Source organism: Lynx rufus, unplaced genomic scaffold, assembly GCF_022079265.1.
Source record: "Lynx rufus isolate CCGP_SWC_20201006 ecotype Redwood Valley unplaced genomic scaffold, mLynRuf1.p SCAF_18, whole genome shotgun sequence".
Lineage (NCBI taxonomy): Eukaryota > Metazoa > Chordata > Mammalia > Carnivora > Felidae > Lynx > Lynx rufus.
This window is the reverse complement of record NW_025814832.1, coordinates 38,795,337-38,812,967: the sequence shown is the minus strand read 5'-3', so window position 1 is coordinate 38,812,967 and position 17,631 is coordinate 38,795,337. Positions and strand designations below refer to the sequence as shown.

The following is a 17,631-nucleotide window of genomic DNA, read 5'->3' as shown; positions in this document are numbered from 1 at the left end:
TCAATGAGCAAGTCTGGGTATCACCGATAAACAAGGATTTATTTGGAAATTTCCAAACCTGCCAGAAGTGGCACCTGCCAAGCCCTGGGGTCCGCTCTCCCTACCGAGTTCCAAAGGGCAACAACGGTTCTCCCCACCTCCCCCTCCGCCGCTCACGCCCACCCGTACCTCAGGCCATGCCAGAGAACTGGAGTCCCCTCCAAGGAGGCTCTACCACCCTGGGCCCAAGAGCTGGGGTGGCCGCCCTCTGGCATCCCAGGAGATGATGGCGGCCAGAGCCGCTTGCATAGATTGAGGAAAGAAAATAAGGAAGGAGGCACCAAACAGGGCTCCCTGAAAACCCCAACTTACCCCTGTACAAAAAAAGTGGCTCCCGCATAGAAAAACCTGCTTCCCAAATAGTGCAAATACCCAAAGGAAAGGAAAAAACCAGCAGCAAGACTGCGCTGGTAGGAATGGCAAAGAACTTTGGTTTAGAAAGGCCAGGAAGAGTGTGAGCTGTGCCCCTCTTCCTCACCCAGCTCCTCGGAGCCAGCACTGATGCTAGCTCCGAGGGGGTCTGTAAACAAGCAAAGCTGGCGGGCCTGGTTCTGAAGTCTCCATTGCAATGTCAAACTACAGCCTCCAGCAGACCTACTTGGGCCTGCCTGCCCGCAGGGAGCAGAGGAGGCATCTGTTCTGAACCCATTTAAAGCCAAAGTGTAAAGTAAATATAAGGCTTTGGGGACCAAGCAACAAGGAATCCTATCACTACATTTACGAAACTACAGCCGGGGAACACAGGGTGACAGCAGACACCCTTCACCCCATCCTTAGCCTATGTGTCTGTGGCCCCAGAGGGTGGTCCCCTTCCAGGTGGAGGTTGGGGGGGGGGTCCCTGAGCAGTTAGGTCAGGCGGATTCCCAGCACCTGTTCCAGTTCTTGCCTTCGCTGCTGCACCTGGAGAAAGGAGAGACCGGCGGCTCAGGCCTCTGCCACTTGCAGCCTCAAGAGGGCACACAGGGCAGAGCCTCACCTTGGCAAAGATGTGCCTCCCCACTGCTTCCTGGGCCCAGGGCTGGTGGTAGAAAGCAGCTCGTCTCTCTTCCTCAGGATTCCCAATCACATCAGTGATGATCTGCAGAGAGCCAGGAGGAGAGCTGTATGCAGTGCCATTCCCACCCCTGCGAGCAGAAGTAGTGATGGGGAGGGGGTAAAAGTCCCCCCAGGGCTTAGCATGGGATCAACCTCAGGAGGAGGACCACACCTTCAGATCTCGGCGCTGAGATCGGAGCCACTCCTGGATGAAGTCCTGAGGGTCAGTGCTAAAGCTGAGCATGAAATCCCTCTGGGTCTTCAGCTGGTTGATGGACTCAATGGTCTCATGGATCTGGAGAAAGGAGTACGTGTGTCAGACTGGTCCCCACTCTTAGCGTGTCCTGTTTCCAGGCCTAACCCCAAGGACTCAGAGCAAGATCCCTTCCCAAGGTGCTACATGTACAGAAATGCCCCCCAACACAGCCTACCCACCCTCATCTTGGGTCCCTGAGGAGGCTGGGAAGGCAGAGGGCCCACCTTGACATCAAGGGAGGCAATCTCCTGTTGATTGGTGGTGGAGGCCAGAAAATTGCTCATCTGGGCCTTGAGTGGGTCGTCTACCTCCACATCAATGTCGTAACATGCTGTCTTCTTCTGGTCATTAGGGTCTACGCTGTAGGCAGGACACAGGAGGGGAGGGGTCAGCACACAGCTACGTTCATCCCACCCACCCGGGCCAAACCTGCACATGCTCAGGTAGCAAGAAACCAAACCTGCTGCTTTTCTTTGGTTTTACATCAAGCCGAAAGTAAACGGTTTTTGTTCTTAACGTATAAGGCTTTTTGTTTTTAATGTTTTATTTATTTTTGAGAGCGTGAGAAAGAGCATGTGAGCAGGGGAGGGGCAGAGAAAGAGAGGGAGACAGGATCCAAAGCAGGCTCTGCACCGCTGTCCGTGAATTAATGAAATCTTGACCTACGCCAAAGGCGGACGCTTAACCCACTGAGCCACCCAGGCGCCCCAAGGTAAATGGCTCTTCAAAGAGCCTTCCCGTTCCCCCCCCTTCCATTTACCTAATGACGTGGTTGATGACAATGGGGTCTGGATGCTGCAGCAATCCAGCCAGCTTCATGGGAATCTCCGAGAAACGAAGTCGGCCGCAACTGAAGATCTAGGGAGAGTACCAAAGGCCCGGTGATGCCTTGGAGGGCACAGAGGGAAATGGGCCATCCCAGGGTCAGTGTGGAGAATGTGGCCAAGAACAAGCCCCGCAGGGAGGTGAAGCAGTGGGCAGGGCAAGGGCCACGAGACAAGAGGGGGGGGATGGCCACCAGCTCACCTGGCGGAAGTAACGGTTGCAATTGATGTACTCCCGCTCGTGCCCATCCTGCAGCTGGTTGTGTTTGATATAAAGCCACAGGGCCTGCATGATGGCGGCCCTGGTCTGTGTGTGCACCCCTAGCAGCCTTGCCAGTCGGGGGTCCAACTTGTACTGGGGAGGCTGGAGATAGACAGAGGGGAGTCAGGGGGGTGTGGTCTTGTGAGAAACCAAAGTGGAAGGATCGGGCAGGACAGAAAGGGTTTACCACAGGAACCGGCTCTCCTCCCCCAGATGACTCCCTGGGGCCCCAGACATTTGTCACCTGATGATCCAGCATGAGCAGGAGGGTGCACTTGACGTTGAGGTCTCCAGGCCGTTTCACCTGGAAGCCATCAGTCTCCTGGGTGGTGGGCATCCGGTGCCACTGGCAGGGAGGAGGGGAGCAGACCTCATCACCAAGGGAGTGGGGCCGGAGCACACACACCTCGCCCTCTACAGGACCGACGCCACTTCTCTGCCCACCCAGCATGTCAGCCTGTGCTCCCCACGCCCCAGGGCCACTCTTACCTCCACCAGGTGGTTGTCAGGCCCATACAGTTCCTTGTCCAGCTCAATGACGAGGCTCTTAAAGAATGAAGAAAACTTCCTCTTCTGTTTGCTAGGCTGGGGAACAGTAATGGGTGTGAGTTGGGGGTGCTGCTGACCTCTCAACCTAACCTAGGCTAAGCCCCCAAAAAAGTACTATTTCCATCCTGCATCTCAGGGTAGTGAGACTCTTGGGCCCCGAAGGAAGCAAGGAGACAGGGCAAAACGAGGCGCCGGATGCAGGGAAAGGACTCTGGGTGCACCCTGCTGGCAGCCAACGAGGACTGAATTAGAAAGGGGTACCCCTTCTTCAAGACACTTCACTGCCACCCGCAGGATATCTCTTGTAACCACCATACAAATCTTCAAGCTCTGGCTTGGAGCTGTGACCCAGCAGTGCCCTCTCCCTCAGGCAGGACTTCAGTCTTAAGCCCACACAGGCCACCTCCCCTCCAGACACCACCTCTCCCAACTCACATCATCCAGCAGTTTTCCCTCCACTCGGAGTTCCCAGGAAGCCACCTTGTCCCCTGCTGGGGTTCCCCCGGGGGTCCCTGCGTTTCCTGCATTATCACCTTCTGCTTTGCTGGGACTGAATGTATTAGAAATATAGATCCGCAGCTTTCGTTTTTGCTAAAGAGAGAAAGACAACCAGCTAGAGGTGGGCCAACACGTTGGAAAACAATGCTACCCAACCTTTCTGTCTGAACCCACTCGACATCAATACTGAATGCTGTCTAGGGGCCAGGTACCTTGTTAGGTACCAGAAATCGGGAGTAGGAAATCCCAGTCCCAGACTTCAGAGAACTCACAACTACGGAGGAGAGAAAGGCACTACTGACAACTCCAACACAGTGCAATTGGTGGTGTTGACAGGTGCGCACAGGGTGCTATCGGGCAAGTTGGAAGCTTCCAGCACACATTTTACACGAAACTCAAACACTGGCCCCAAAGTATTCTGGCCTCTGGAAAGCTTTTACCACTCAGGGGATTATTCTAGATTATTATCTTTAAACCAGGGGAGTGTGTGCATGGAGGTAGGAACTACGCTTATCCATCTCTAGTCTTGCCCTGCAAACTTCTGACTGTGATCCGTAAGGTTTACATCTTAAATGACTCAGGAGGCACATACATATATAAATATCTGAAACAAAACATCATTAAACAATACTTTTACTACTATGGTAAGTATTATACTACTGTGAAGTATTATAATTTCTACTGTTTTATATTTTGTTAAAAACAGGCTGGGCCTGGGGCACCTGGGTGGCTCAGTTGGTTAAAGTTTCTGACTTCGGCTCAGGTCATGGTCCCATAGTTGACAAGTTCAAGCCCTGGATCAGGCTGTGTGCTCATACCTCAGGGCCCGGAGCCTGCTTCGGATTCTGTGTCTCCGTCTCTCTCTGCCCCTCCCCCACTCACACTCTGTCCCTCATTTCTCTCAAAAACGAATAAAAACATTAAAAAATTAAAAAAAAAACAAACATGCTGGCCCCACCACATTAAATTGAGTTCATGTTCCACTAATGGGCTGCATCCTGCAGTGTGAGAAATCACAGACCCATGCTTGGCAGACCCAGGCCGGAACACAACATCAGGGGGAGGCAGAGAAGTCTGGGAAGGCCCAGGACTGGCCGGGGCTGCACACACCGTCAGAGGCTTTTTGATGGCCTCTTGGATCTCCATCCGCTTTCGGGCAATGGTCTGGTCCAGCTTCCGCTCAAAAGCCAAAAGATCCATATACGCCTGAGACTCTGGGACAAGTTCCCGAATCTAGAAGAAGAGAGGAATTCATTAGTTTGTTTCAGCTGCAGCTCTGGCTCCTTGCTCGGCTATCCCAGAGTTGGGGGAACCTGACTGTACCCGCAGCCTGCCAGCCACTGGGTAAGGCCTCCTAGGCCCCCACCCAACATACTCACTCGCTGAGGTAGAACCTTATCTGCCATCTTCCTCCTCTTTAACCTGGGGAGGACAGAAACCCATTTAAGGGGTCAATGGTCCAAAACACCTCCCTCTCCCTTCCCCCTCCAGTCCCTAGGACCCTCCCCCAGAAGAACCAGGAGTCTCCCTCAGTCATTAGAGCGCTTAGGACAGAAGGAACTGCTCTGTTACCACCAGAGCTGTGCCGGGCAGAGCAGGAGAAACAAGATGGTCTTACCCCCGGCGCTGGGCCGGCATTGGATGCTGGGCCTGGGGCACCAGCAGGCGTTTTCGGAACGGGTCCATCATGGTGGGTGGCATGCCAGGTCGAAGTGGAGCAGCTGTGCCAAATGGGGAGCCGGCAGGGGGCCCCACCTGCAAGCCAGCCATGGGCATCCGGCTCCCTGGTGACATACCGGGCCGCTGGAAGAAGCAAGCCAATGGGGGTGCATAGGTCAGCGGCAGAGCCCCACGGGGCCCATAGCCCATTCCCTCCATCCCTCTCCTGGGCTGGGTCTGGCCCTGAGCAGCACACCGCAGAGCCCCGCTTGGAGGACCAGGAACAAAGGGGAGCAGGTGCCCAAGAGCAGAAATGTAAACCACACCTGCCCCGCCCCCTTCAACCACCCTGGCGTCAGTGCCAGCAAATGAGGCCTGCCAGAGTCTGGGGTGGGCAGGAGAGTCCTGCCTGCGAGGGAAGGGCCTGCAGGAGTGTTTTGGGGCCCACTGCCACCTTCCAGCCCGAGCGCACGACGCCCTGCTCCCTGGAACCAGCCGGCTCTAAGACACTCCCGACACCATCGCGTGATCCCACCAAGCACTCCTATCTACTTCCTTCCCCAGCTGGAGACAGAAGCATGGCCTGGGGGCAGTGTCACAGCCAGGTGGAAGGGTGCAGTGTGATATGAGCAGGCAAGGCCCCAACATCCATCTCCTGGCACCAGCCTAGTGGTGTGACTAAAGGGAGGAAGACAGTCCAATGGGCTGGCGAGCCTATCAGGCAGGGGCACCCTAGGTGAGCAAGCCACAACAGGATGGGCCGGAGCATGTCCCAACCGGTACGGGTGGCCTCGGGTACAGTACAGAGACCATCTGGTCACCATATGGCCCCTATTCACAACCCAACTGGACCCTTCTCTCCACCTCCCTACTGCCCTGTTCCCTCCCCCTATGCCGAGAGACCCCAAGAGGAAAGCTGTGGCTCCTGTGTGGCCTATCAGAGAGCGGCTGGCACCCGGGCTCTGTCCGCGGTCCGTGCACCACCTGGCGGCTGGGGCTGTTGGGTGCTTAACTCAGCCCTCACGATCCCAAACTGGAGAACGGAGGGAAGATTATGCAAGATCAGTCATAGGGTCACCAGGAGCCCGGGTTACAGAAACGGCTTCTGTAGAAGTCTGCAGAAGGATTTCCCACTGAGGTCCAGCTCCCCAACATTTCTGGGAGTAACCCTGCCCCCCCCCCCGCCTCCCCCTCCATAGCTGCTGCCTGCAAGGCCTGTTTGGCAGCTCTGCTTTGCACACACTGTCCCTGGCAGCTTCACAGGGCTGGCCCCAGGGCCCAGATTATGCAACCAGCACAACTACCCCACCAAGCCAGGCTAGGTGGGGACTTGCACCAAATCAGAGAACCTCCTACCCCCAGCCCGGTATCATGGAGATGAGAATTTTCCCCCCACTTTTTCATCTAGCGCCAAACTCATGTTCTCAGCACAGAGGGTCAGACTCCTGACCAGAGGGAGAGATGAAGAAAAGTGACCCAGAGATGTAGGGAAGGGCAAAGGGGGAGTAGGGTGGGAAAAGCCATCTGGAGGAATGGAGTTGAACGTGGGGGACTCTGGGGCTTCAGGAGGCCTGCCGCGAAGAGATTTGTCCAAGCTGCTGAAAGGCAAAGGACAGCCTGTTTCTCGGCCTTAATGAGCCATGGCCAGAGATTACAGGAAACAAACTCAGTGTGGCCACAGCTGTAAACCCAGGCTCCAGACACGCTAGACATATTTTCCCCACCCTGAACATGAGCCAGAGGGCAAGAACAGCTGGAGCAGTGGGACCTGCACAGAGTGAGACAGGGACCTGAGGTCCCCAAGAAGCCACTCACTAGGACTTTCACAAAACCTCCTCGGCACCACCCATCCCTCCTAGGCAGGTGCTCTTGTAGCAGGAAGTCCCCAGTCAAGGCTGCAGGGGCAGGGCCTGGAATAGGCCCCTCCCAGACATCTGCTCCAAACTTCCCAGGCGCAGGGCCCCCAGCTCACCCCAGGCCCCAGGCTTCTCCCAAGAGGGAGAAGAGGCCCAGGGGAAGGTTGCTTAGTCCCAGCTTAGTCTTGCCAAGCTCCACACCTGCTCTTTGAAGCACCAGTAACTCCTCTTCAAAATAAAAACCCCAAGAGTTTAAAAAAAAAATACAAAGCCCAGGTCAGGCCTCTCAGGCTCTATAAGTCCCTCGCCTGCAGTTGAGCGAGGTAGGCCTGGCTCAGTGCCCTGAACCTCGGAAGTGTGCAACAACGTCCTCTCCCTAGCCCAGCAGCAGCCCACGACCTAAGTGTGATTCTACCTCCACCACCCAGGACAGCAGCGGCGCGTGGCTGGGCCTGATGCTGCTGTCTCCAGAGAGCACACACACAGCCCTGCCTCAAAGCCTGTGGCCCTGGCGCTCCTGGTGGCTGGGCCTAGGAGAAGAGAACATACCCCTCCCTAACTAGAAAATATTTTGAACTCTGGAGCGAACCCAACAATCTGTGTTTCTTTGGGTTTTGTTTTTCCTTAAGCTCCTCTGTTGAGTATGATCCACAGCTAGAACTCCTTCCACTGTGTGGAGGGAGATGGGTCGTCACTTCCCTTCTTTCATTGGCTCCCCTACTTGCCCAACTTGGGCCCTGAAACCCTTGCTCTTCTAGCTCACCCCATGTGCTCTGACAGGAACCCCTTTGCTCCTGAGATCTCAAGTCCCATCTCCTGAAGTCACACAACTGGACTTGGAAAGAGGCCAAGCAAGATCTTCCTCAAACTTAGCCAGAGTGAACTGGGTCCTCCCTCTCCCTTTCTACCTCTAATGCCCCTCCCCAGAAGAAGAGGAGGTGATGAAAAGCTGGTGGGCTAGAAAGCCTGGGGAAGCAGAGGCTCAGTGCCTTCCCCTTGGTTCCCAACCCTAGCAGCCTGGGACTACCCAGCCAGCCAGCCAGCCAAACCTTGCCACTGGCCCTAGTCCACTCCCTACGTATGGTTGTGGAATTCATTTTCTCAGGGGCATTCCCCAGGCCACAGTGCCCATGGGTTTCCAGCAAAGGAACTGGAGAGGCTCCTATCTGTTCCTTAGATCCTTCTCAGGCCAAAGGCCCACAAGGAGGCTCCAAGGCCAGCCCTCAGCTAGGTAGCCCAGGGGCTGGAATGGAATGACTGATGCAGGGACCCCTCAGCAACACCTTGGAGCCATGAATCCCCAAGTGGGAAAGCAAGATGGGAGTGGTTGGGACCAGGTCTATCTTTGTCAATACCCAGACCCTTTTTCTTTACAGGGAGGAGTGAGAATGAGGAGTTAGAGGGAAAAATCACTCCTCAGTTAAGAATCTCTTTAGAAAGTGAGGGCCCAAGGCTCATGGGTAGGGGAGGAATGCATATCCTACTCCATGAGGGTCCATTTTTGGAGGCTCTACCTGGAGATAACAGAGTAAGCCCCAGCTTCCTTGGGAGATTAGCAAAGAAGCCAGTGCCAAATGCTGGGGCACACAGGTTGGGTGGAATATGGCCATGTTAGAACTTAAAGTCTAAATAAAAGTGGAGAGGGAGTGGGGAAAAGGACAGGCACAATTCCTAAGCATTCTGGGGTAACCAGAAACAATGCACTTGGCGGGGACTGATGAGCAGGATCCTCATACTGTATGAGTTCCTCATACACTGACCCTAAGGATGAAGTCTCTGCTTCTCAATGGCCTTTGAAGCTGCAACCTGAGAAGCTCTCTCTTTGAAGCCAAACTCCAAAGGAGTCAGGACAGAACTCTTTGAACAACTCTCACAGGCTCCTCCAGCCCCAGACCATCAGGGCTCAGTGGAGCCTCTCTGCTCCTGCAGACTAATCAACTCCTGGACACTATGACACCAGGCCGGAAGCCAAAAAGAGAGTCTGCCCAGAATGGGCTGGGTTTTCCGCCTTCCTCAGGCCCCGCCACCACCATCTGTGGTCGAACCCAGAACCATCCCATGCAAGGGCTCCTGGGCCTGACCAGGAGTAGACCCTGCCTGGCATAGATTGGAATCCTCTTCCTCTATCTTCTACCTCCCATGCCTGGGAAGCCAGGCCCTTCTTCCTCCTCATCAGCAGCTGGGAACCATCTCAGACTCGCTAGAACTCTGCCAGTTCCCAACTAGAAAAAAAAACAAAACAGCGCAGACTTGGAGTGGGACCAAGGCCAATGCAGGGTAACCCTGGTTTCTCAGTGAGGGCCCTTTTGCAAAACTTTCTCAGCACTTCCCAGAACCCCCTACCCTAGGATCTACACTAGCATTCTCAACCCAGTAGCCTACAACTCACTAGCTCCAATTCCTCCATCTCTCAGTTACTCAGAATCCCGGTTCCAAGAAAGCCTCCAGGCCCTTCCAACCGCTTCAAACCCTCCACCCCAGAATCGTTCTTACCCTCTCCCCCAACTGCCCCACCACCCGGCCTTGCCCTCCTCCCTGTCCCGTGCACTCCGCACGCTGGGCCCCTGTGCGCTCTGTCCGTCGGCTGCCCCGGGGCCCTCACTCGAGGCCCCAGTAGCTCCATGCCCCGGGCGTGCTCGCGGCGCCGCCTGCCCATCCGCGCTCCTCACCTGGTACTGCGCCGCGGGGCCCGCGGGGCCCATGGGGCGGAAGGCGGCGGCCCCGGGACCCCCCACACCTCCAGCCGGTCCTGGCCCCCTGAGCGCCGGTCCGGGCAGCATGCCGGGTCCCGCTGGCGGAGGCGGCGCCCCCAGAGCCGCGGCAACTGCGCCGCCGCCAGGACTCAGCGGAGGCAGCGGGAACCCGCCCGCGACACGGCCCGACATCGCTCCGTCCCGTCCGGCGGTGTCGCGATCCGGGCTCCGGGCTCCGTGTCGAGTCCGCTCCGCGATCCGTGATCCGTGACTTTCCGATCTAAATTCCGGGTTCTGGGGTTTGTTGATCCGGGTTCCGGGATTTCCTAGTCCAAGTGCTCGAGTTCCCCACAGACCCGGTTTGGGGCAGGGCCGATCCTGATTCCGGTCCTGCCCGGGGAATTCCGGATCCGGGATCTGCTGCAGGCCCGCCTGCCGCCCGCGGCCTCCGGAGGTTTGGCCGACAGAGTCCAGTTACCCAGAGGCGGCAACTAACTCCCTGCCCCGCCCAAACAAGCCCAGCGCTAGGCCCCACCTATACCCAGCGGCCCAATGCCAGGATGCCTCCTCAAATCCCGCCCATCGCGAGACCCGCCCCTGACGGGCACCGCCCCTAACCGTCAGCCCCAGAGCCACGCCCACACCCCTTGGACCAGCCCTTGGCCGGAGAGGCGGGGGCGAAAAGCTGCGCAGGAAGCGCTGTGCAAGGCGCGGGGTCAGAGGTCGAAGGTCACTTAGGGCTTCAACAGAGAATGGGTAGTTGCTGAGAGCTCCCAGGTGTAGCTGACTCCCCGAGATACCTAGTTACACTCTCTGAAAATAGTTTTCTCGAGTCGCCTTCCTACATTTTCAGCATTAAAGACAACACAGAGCTGTTCTCTAGGGCAGAAGAGCCTCCAACTTTTGACTTTGTTTAAAAGCCCATCCTGGTGGCTCAGAGCTGCCAAGGGATATCAGCTGCCCCAGACCTGATCCAGCTGTGTGAAGGGTTGACTTGGCCAAGATCCGAGTTCTTTTTGCATATTTTTAACGTGCTCTGCCTCACTTTAAGGAAGCCTAGTACTTTACTCCACAGGAAATGTTTCTAGTGGGTGGAAATTTGCATTATGAGAAACCTCCCTGTAGTTAAATAAGGTTTTTTTCTCCAGGATTTATAGTACTTAATTGAAAAAAATGCAATACCTTTTCAGAAGCCACTGTCCTGTATCATAAAGTATTCAAAATAAAGTGCTTCAGCTGTGTCAGACAGCCTACCTTCTGGTCCTCTGGGATTTTCTCCCCATGATCTAGACCAGTGCTTCTTAAACTTCAATGAGCAAAAGAAACATCTGGGGCTCTTGTTCAAAATGCAGATTATGATTCAGTAGGTTTGGGGTCTGAGACAGGGCTTAAGCTTCAGCATTTCTAACAAGCTCCAAAAGCAATGCTGTTGCTACTCAGACAACAGTTTTAAGCAGCCAAGATAGATTTTCACTATATAAATTCTCTGCTTTGTTTTCACTCCTAACAAAGTCTTGCACCATAGCACCCAGATCCTCTTCATAGTACAGTTCTCCACCCTTTTTAGAAATCAGTTCTGCTCACCTGTACTTGCTGGTATCTTTCCTCCAGTGATGAACCCTACTTTGCTGTTGCTTTCCTGCCTCTGGGTCTTCTCAGAGATCATGCTCCTCCTTCCGCCTTTGGGTTCACTGCCAGTCTCAGAACAGGCCACTGAAATTGTTACAGTCATTGAATCAGGGCCCCTCTCCACCCCTGTAAGGTGCGTAAAGAATTCATGATAATGTAATTAGTACCCATTTCAAGACTTTCAAGCTTGTTCCAAGGAGTTTGAGGGAGCAGTAGGGGCAAATCCCCTGGGGAGCTATTCCAAACTATCCCTTCTAGCCACCCCCACTAAACAACACACGTACACAATCCAATGGCTTCCAGTATTATATTTTAAGAATAAGGTTCCCAGGGGTGACTGGGTGGCTCAGTCGGTTAAGCAACAGACTTCAGCTTAGGCATTATCTCTTGGCTCAAGAGTTCGAGCCCTGCATCAGGCTCTGCATTAAGGGTGTGGAGCCTGCTTAGAATTCTCTCTCTCTCTCTCTCTCTCTCTCTCTCTCTCTCTCTCTCCCCCTCCCCCCCGCCCTCTCTATGCCCCTTTCCCATGCACACTTGCATGCTCTCTCTCTCAAAATAAACAAAAAAATAAGCCTCCCAGTATTATACACCTGAAACTAATAGAACACTGTATGTTAATTATACTGGAATTTAAATTTACAGAAAAATAATAGAATAAGCCTGCCAAGTAATTCTGATACAACCTGCCTTGTAGAGAACCTTTACACTAGAAAACAGACAAGCTAATAAGTGCATTTAAAAAAGAGATAAGGGGGGGCGCCTGGGTGGCGCAGTCGGTTAAGCGTCCGACTTCAGCCAGGTCACGATCTCGCGGTCCGTGCGTTCGAGCCCCGCGTCAGGCTCTGGGCTGATGGCTCAGAGCCTGGAGCCTGTTTCCTATTCTGTGTCTCCCTCTCTCTCTGCCCCTCCCCCGTTCATGCTCTGTCTCTCTCTGTCCCAAAAATAAATAAACGTTAAAAAAAAAATTAAAAAAAAAAAGAGATAAGGGGCAGCTGCCTGGCTTAGTCAGTAGAGCATACGACTCTCGATCTTGGATCATGAGTTTGAGCCCTGTACTGGGTGTAAAGATAACTTAAAAAATAAAATCGGAGAGTAGAGCACAATCGGTGGCTCAGTGGGTTGAGCATCCAACTCTTGATTTTGGCTTGGGTCATGATCCAGGGTCATGGGATCCTTACTGAGCGTGGAGCCTGCTTGGGATAGTCTCTCTCTCTCTCTCTCTCTCTCAAAAAAAAAAAAAAATCTTTTAATGGGGGCACCTGGGTGGCTCAGTCAGTTAAGCATCCAACTTCAGCTCAGGTCAAGATCCCATGGTTTGTAAGTTCCAGCCCCACGTCAGGCTCTGTGCTGACAGCTCAGAGCCTAGAGCCTACTTCGGATTCTGTGTCTCCCTCTCTCTCTCTGTCCCTCCCCCGTTCTCTTCCTCCCTCCCTCTCTCTCTCAAAAATAAACATTAAAAATTTAAAAAAATCTTTTAATGTTTTTATTTATTTTTGAGAGAGAGGAGAGCATGAGTGGGGCAGGGGCAGAGAGACAGGGGGTCAGAGGATCAGAAGCAGGCTCTGCGCTGACAGCAGAGACCCCAATGCAGGGCTCAAACTCCCCAACCGTGAGATCATGACCTGAGCTGAAGTCAGACACTTAACCGACTGAGCCACCCAGGTATCCCTCTCTCCCTAAAAATTTTAGAAAGAAAAAAATAAAATCTTGGGGCACCTGGGTGGCTCAGGCGATTAAGCATCCAACTCTTGATTTCGGTGCAGGTCATGATCTCATGGTTTGTGGGGTGGAACCCTGTGTTGGGCTCTGCACTGACAGCACAGAGCCTGCTTGGGATTCTCTCTCTTCCCCCTGCTCTCTCTGGCCCTCCCTCCCTCTGTCTCTCTCTGTCTCTCTCTCTCTCTCAAATAAATAAAAATAACTAAAAATAAAATCTTAATAAAATTTTTTTAATTTAAAAAAGATAAAACAGTTAAATGTAATTCAGGTCCTCATTTTCCCCTTGATTAAAACCCTCCCCAGCTTCCCATTGCTCTTAGGTTGAATATCATACTCCCTCCTCATGACACGTAAGATTCTGCAAGGCCTGGCTCCTGCTTACCTCCTTAGGCTCATTTTAAACCATTGCCCTTGGTTCTCTAAGAGTGAGTCCAGAGGTTCTCCTGGCAATTTCTCAAACTGCTAAGCCCCTTCCAACCTCAGAGCCTCTCTACTTCCAGCCCTTTGTTATCTTTTCCATACTCTCCCCTTACTTTATTTCTCACCAAGCAATTATCACAATATGTAATTGCTTGCCTAGGTGTGAACTGGCTTACTGTCTGATCTGGCTCCTTCGCTAAAATACAAATTCTTTGAAGGTGGGAATTCTTTCTCTTTTTTCTTTGTTATTGAGATTCACATAATGTAAAATTAACCATTTGAAAGCAAACAATTCATTGGCGTTTAGTACATTCACAGTGTTGTACAACCACCACTTCTATCTAGTTCTAAACATTTTCATCCAAAAGAAAATCCCATACCCATTAAGCAGTTGTTTATTCTCTTCTCCTATCCCCTGGTACACACCAATCTGCATTGTCTCTATGGATTTACCTGTTCTAATTATTTCATATAAATGGAATTATATAACATGTGACTTTTGTGTCTGGCTTTTTTAATTTGGCATAATGTCTTCAAGGTTCATGCATGTTGTAGTATGTGCCAGCACTTCATTTCTTTTTATGGCTGAATAATATTCCGTTGTATGTATATGCCATCATTTGCTTGCCCATTTATTTATTGATAGACATTTGGGTTGTTTCCATCTCTCAGTTATCGTAAGTAATGCTGCTGTGAATGTGCATGTACACGTATTTAAGTACCTGTTTTCAATAATTTGGGGTATATATTGTGTTACTTTTAACCACTGTCATAACCTAATCAATACATGTGTTTAAACAAGTGAATGATCTTTAAGTGTAGTGAGAGAGAATGATAAACAATACCAACAATGAGTTAATTGCTATGTTAAAACATCCTCAAGGTGTTAGGGGGAAAATAGGATATCTAAGTTATGGTAAGGATAAAGAAGATTTCCTATTCATTAAGCAGAGAATAGCTGACACTTATTAAGTACCACACGTATTACTTCTTTTATTTAAAAAAAAATTTTTTTTTAATGTTTATTTATTTTTGAGACAGAGAGAGACAGAGCATGAACAGGGGAGGGGCAGAGAGAGAGGGAGACACAGAATCTGAAGCAGGCTCCAGGCTCTGAGCTGTCAGCACAGAGCCCAATGCGGGGTTCGAACTCACGGACCGTGAGATCATGACCTGAGCCAAAGTCAGATGCTCAACTGACCGAGCCACCCAGGCGCCCCCGTATTACTTCTTTTAACCTTCAACATGCATATGTGGTACTCATTTTACCTCTATTTTAGAAATCAAGGCAGAGAGATTCAGTTACTTCCCCTACTCTCACTGTGATGGTTTTAGGATTCAAACCTGGTTCTGAGCTGGCTCTGGAATCCAAAATCCAGGCACTTAACACTTGTTCGTAGCTGTTATTTCTCTGTTATTACCTCTGGTCTGTTATTACATGCAAAGAAAGTTTTCAAACTGAAAAGCCAGTGCTATGGGGACTCAAAGAAAAGAGGCTAATTGGTAGGACCTGATTAATTAGAAGCATTTTGATTTGAAGGAGATACTACTGATGGTCACCCAATAGGCAAACGGGATTTGATGCATCACTAGGGGCAATTCAAGACCTTGTGAAAGCACTAAGTTAATGCTCAAGAATCAAAAGAGATGGGGGGAGGGGAGACCATTCCCACACCACCCTCATAGGACCTAATGGTGTAGCCAGTTACAGGACTTGCAGTCCTGGAGGCAGCATTCCCATGCCTTTATTCCCTTGACTTGGAATGCCTTTTTTCTCTTCCTCTCTTCTTCCCTTGATACTTACTCTGCTCACTGACCACTTTTCAGAATTTTATTCTGAAACATTCTATGGTTTCAGAAGAGGTACTTTCCTATAATCTCTGACCCTATTGCATCTACAGGCACTCAAAGACTTAATGGAACTAAAGTATTTAATTTATTAAAGTATTTTAAAAGTATTTAATAAACCCAAACCAGAGGGACAATTCCCAGTGGGTCTATGCTTCCTGACCCAGCTGTTTGGTGGACAAAATAGCTGCCAAAGAGTTCATAGGAGAAAGGCCCTTGGAGCGAGATGGCCCAGTACTTGTGCTACAGCAGGCCAGCAAAAGATCACTCCTTGGTTTGATGGCCCACAGGAGGTTAGAATTTCAGAAGAAGAAGTATGGGTAGACAGGTCATGGTGGGAAACACTTAGCACAATGGCAGCACTACTGGGGATGTACCAGGAGCCTGGCCAAGGTGGAATCCCAAGCAGCTGACACATCCATTTCCCATTTTTGGTGGTGAGGCAGGCCTGGGGCACCGCACAGTCAGAGCAGCAGAAGTGCTGGAAGGCAAAGCAGCTGATGCTGTGTTCACCATCTAATAAACACTCAGTGAGCACTTCTATGTGCCAGTCACTGACATCTTCTAGTAAAGAAGGTAAATGCATAAACAGATCATTTCTCCACATGATAACTGCGAACATAAAGGTATTCATAAGGTACCACGGGGAAATCTTTAATGAAGGAAACGGATTAGTGAAGACTTCTTGGGGGATGTTATGTAAAAAAGGCTATGAATGAGTTAGGCAAAGATAATGGAATAAGGCTAAAAGGCATGAAACAGCCCAGGGTGAAGAGAATCCGATTTTGCTGGATCATCAAGTGTACAAAAGTTCCTCCTCTGTGTACACAATGAAGTCACAGATACATATTTTCATAGTTCACAGTCTAGCAGGTAAAACTCAAGAATAGTGTCTTCCAATAGTGGGAGTATATACCAGGATTCAAGAAGTGAGTTTCAGGTCTACAGCCCAGGTGACACTCTGGAAATCTTTGGAGCTAAGGCCTGGGGCATGATTCTACCATTTGTTCTCTCCCCATTCAAGGTAGACGTTTATGGTGCATTGAGAGACCTGGGTGGCACTGTAGTCTGAGTCCTCTTCCTGGTCACTTCCCAGACCCCCTCAGAGGCGACCTCCTGGCTCTTGAGTTTGGACCCAGAACTACTGGTATGACTGAAAAACAGACCAGTAAGACAGAGGGAAGATAAGGCAAAGGTCTCCCCTGGGATCTCTGACTTCTCCCTCCCCTCTGGTCCTCTGCAGCTCAATCCTTAGCTCTTTTCTCTATACATGACTTACCCAGACATACTCATCTATTCACATCCCTTCAATTACTGCCTACTTTCTGATGAGCCTAAATATCTAACTCCAATCACCACCCCTCTCCTGAGATTCAGATCCGTATTTCCAATTCACTGCTAGATGCTCCATAGGTCATGTAAACCCATCTGTCCAAAATCAAGGTCTCATTGTCCTCCCTCCCAGTCTCCTCTCCTATATCTATCCTGATACAGAGCATGAGGACATGGCAAAGGGCCTTGATGAGACATTCAAACTGGTCTTGTAGGCAGATGAAAGCCAAAGATGGGGTGACCCAACCAGATGCCCAGGACACCTGTAATCAAAAGCAAAGAGGTGAGGGGTGCCTCGGTGGCTCAGTCAGTTAAGCGTTTGACTTCAGCTCAGGTCATGATCTCACAGCTTGTAGGTTCGACCCCCATGTCGGGCTCTGTGCTGACAGCTCAGAGCCTGGAGCCTGCTTTGGATTCTGTGTCTCTCTCTCTCTCTCTACCCTTCCCCCACTTACACTCTCTCTTTCTCAAAAAAATAAAATAAAAAACATTAAAAATTTTTAAAAAATAAAATAAAATAAAAGCAAAGAGGTGAATAGAGAAAGTCTTAAGGACCTTCACTGTGCTCTCTTGAAGTCATCTTTCACTCCTCCCTTTCTTGCTCCTCTTCAGTCATCAAGTTCTGTTGACTTTCCCTCCTAAATCTTTTTTGGATCTATCCTACCCACCTAGGTCAGGTCCTCAGCATCTCTTCCATAACCCACCTAACTAGTTTCTCTGCTAAAAGGCCATCCTACCCTATCCCTCCTGGCAATTTTATCCCAAGGCAGCAAATATGATCACATCTCTCCATTTTCCCATATTTGTGTGCCCTCCATTACATTCAGCAGTAGGCTTTAAACCCACTGGGGTCCTTAGGGTTTCCTAGAGCTGTTGTGGCAACCTGAGAGTGAGAGGGAGGGCAGCACTGGGAGATCCTCTCTTGTGTCACCCCCACCTCTCCTCCCTGCTTCAACAAGGAGTTCAGCTTTTACTGTTTTATATATTGAGTGACCTTGCAAGATTCTTTGGC

The 17,631-nt window shown here is 51.2% G+C and overlaps 1 protein-coding gene across 1 annotated transcript; it reads right to left on the bottom strand.

Moving 5' to 3' along the window:
• Positions 1 to 20: 20 nt before the first annotated feature.
• Positions 21 to 10,159, bottom strand: SMARCD2 (SWI/SNF related, matrix associated, actin dependent regulator of chromatin, subfamily d, member 2). The gene is made up of 13 exons (XM_047081629.1): positions 9,648 to 10,159; positions 5,082 to 5,266; positions 4,843 to 4,885; positions 4,574 to 4,696; positions 3,401 to 3,556; positions 2,906 to 3,001; positions 2,661 to 2,762; positions 2,357 to 2,518; positions 2,091 to 2,188; positions 1,555 to 1,690; positions 1,247 to 1,369; positions 1,016 to 1,117; positions 21 to 939 (listed from the first exon to the last, which is right to left on the bottom strand). The coding sequence occupies exons 1-13, from the start codon at positions 9,861 to 9,863 to the stop codon at positions 886 to 888; spliced, it is 1,596 nt and encodes a 531-aa protein (XP_046937585.1). The 5' UTR covers positions 9,864 to 10,159; the 3' UTR covers positions 21 to 885.
• Between the last annotated feature and the right edge of the window lie 7,472 nt (positions 10,160 to 17,631).

Coding starts and splice junctions, on each gene's coding strand:
- SMARCD2 (XM_047081629.1), bottom strand. CDS start 9,863: ATGTCGGGCCGTGTCGCGGGCGGGTTCCCGCTGCCTCCGCTGAGTCCT. Junction 1,118..1,246: donor CTCAGCGCCGAGATCTGAAG/GTGTGGTCCTCC, acceptor GGCTCTCTGCAG/ATCATCACTGATGTGATTGG. Junction 940..1,015: donor GGAGGCACATCTTTGCCAAG/GTGAGGCTCTGC, acceptor TCCTTTCTCCAG/GTGCAGCAGCGAAGGCAAGA.